The 1,253-nt window shown below is 64.5% G+C and overlaps 1 protein-coding gene across 1 annotated transcript in view; it reads right to left on the minus strand.

Annotated features, from left to right (window-relative positions):
- Positions 1 to 1,056, minus strand: part of LOC125487986 (putative golgin subfamily A member 6-like protein 19) — a gene marked incomplete at its 5' end in the record, with an annotated part of 2,061 nt that extends 1,005 nt beyond the window's left edge. The window contains one exon of the mRNA XM_048620731.1: positions 43 to 1,056. Within this exon, the coding sequence (XP_048476688.1) occupies positions 43 to 1,056 (1,014 nt within the window). The remainder of the gene's footprint in view (positions 1 to 42) is intronic.
- Between the last annotated feature and the right edge of the window lie 197 nt (positions 1,057 to 1,253).

Raw genomic sequence — 1,253 nt, forward strand, 5'->3', positions numbered from 1 at the left:
GGTCAGACGCTTCTCCTCCTTGGCCAGACGGTCCGCCTCGGCCAGACGCTTCTCCTCCTCGGCCAGACGTTGTGCCTCGGCCAGACGCTCCTCCTCCTCAGCCAGACGTTGTGCCTCGGCCAGACGCTCCTCCTCGGCCAGACGCCGTGTCTCAGCCAGATGCTCCTCCTCGGCCAGACGCCTCTTCTCCTCGGCCAGACACTGTGCCTCAGCCAGACGCCTCTCCTCCTCGGCCAGACGCTGTGCCTCGGCCAGACGCTCTGCCTCGGCCAGACGCCCTGCCTCGGCCAGACGCCCCTCCTCGGCCAGACGCTGTTCTTCAGCCAGATGCTCTGCCTCAGCCACACACCTCTCCTCCTTGGCCAGATGTTGTGCCTCGACCAGGCGCCTCTCCTCCTTGGCCAGACGCTCCGCCTCGGCCAGACGCTCCGCCTCAGCCAGACGCTGTGCCTCGGCCAGATGCTCTGCCTCGGCCAGACGCTCCTCTTCTGCCAGATGCCTCTCCTCTTTGGCCAGACGCTCCGCCTCGGCCAGACACTCCTCTTTTGCCAGACGCCCCTCCTCTGCCAGATGCTGCGCCTCGGCCAGACGCTCCTCTTCTGCCAGACGTCCCTCCTCAGCTGGACGCCCCGTTTCAGCTGAATGCTTATGGTCTGGTAGACACTGCCCGTTCTCCTCGTCCTCAGTACCACTGTGGGGTTGAGCTCGCTCCGTCAGTGCCCACAGCCTGGGACTCAGGTCAGTGGTGGGAGGGGGTGAGGTGTGGAAGGTGCCCGGAGGTGAGGAGGGTGGGACAGGGGGTATTAAACAGGCACTGTCATCCTCTGCATCGTGATCAGACTTTGCAGTGGGGAAGGGCAGGTGGACCGGGGTCTTGTGTCCCTGCTGTTTGCGCCCTGACCCTCTCTCACTGACCTCGGACCCCAGTGACCTCCTTGCCCCAGCCTCCGCCTCCTCCTCCTCCTCCTCCCCCTCCGTGGACCCTGCTTGGGTTCGCGAGGCAAAGGGCGAGTCTTTCGAGGTACAGCTTCCTTCGGTTCCAATCTTCCCTGGGTCCTAGTGGGAGGCAGCGAGTCAGGTCAACAACCCTCACATCACCCCTCCTCACAGTGTGCCCACCAAACCTACCGCCCTCCCTCCCTCCCCCTTCACCCTCCCTCTTCACCCTCCCTCCCTCCCTCGCTCTTCACTCACATCACTCCTCCTCACAGTGTGCCCGCCAAACCTAACGCCCTCCCTCCCCCTTCATCTTT

Source organism: Rhincodon typus, chromosome 48 (assembly GCF_021869965.1).
Source record: "Rhincodon typus isolate 14 chromosome 48, sRhiTyp1.1, whole genome shotgun sequence".
NCBI lineage: Eukaryota > Metazoa > Chordata > Chondrichthyes > Orectolobiformes > Rhincodontidae > Rhincodon > Rhincodon typus.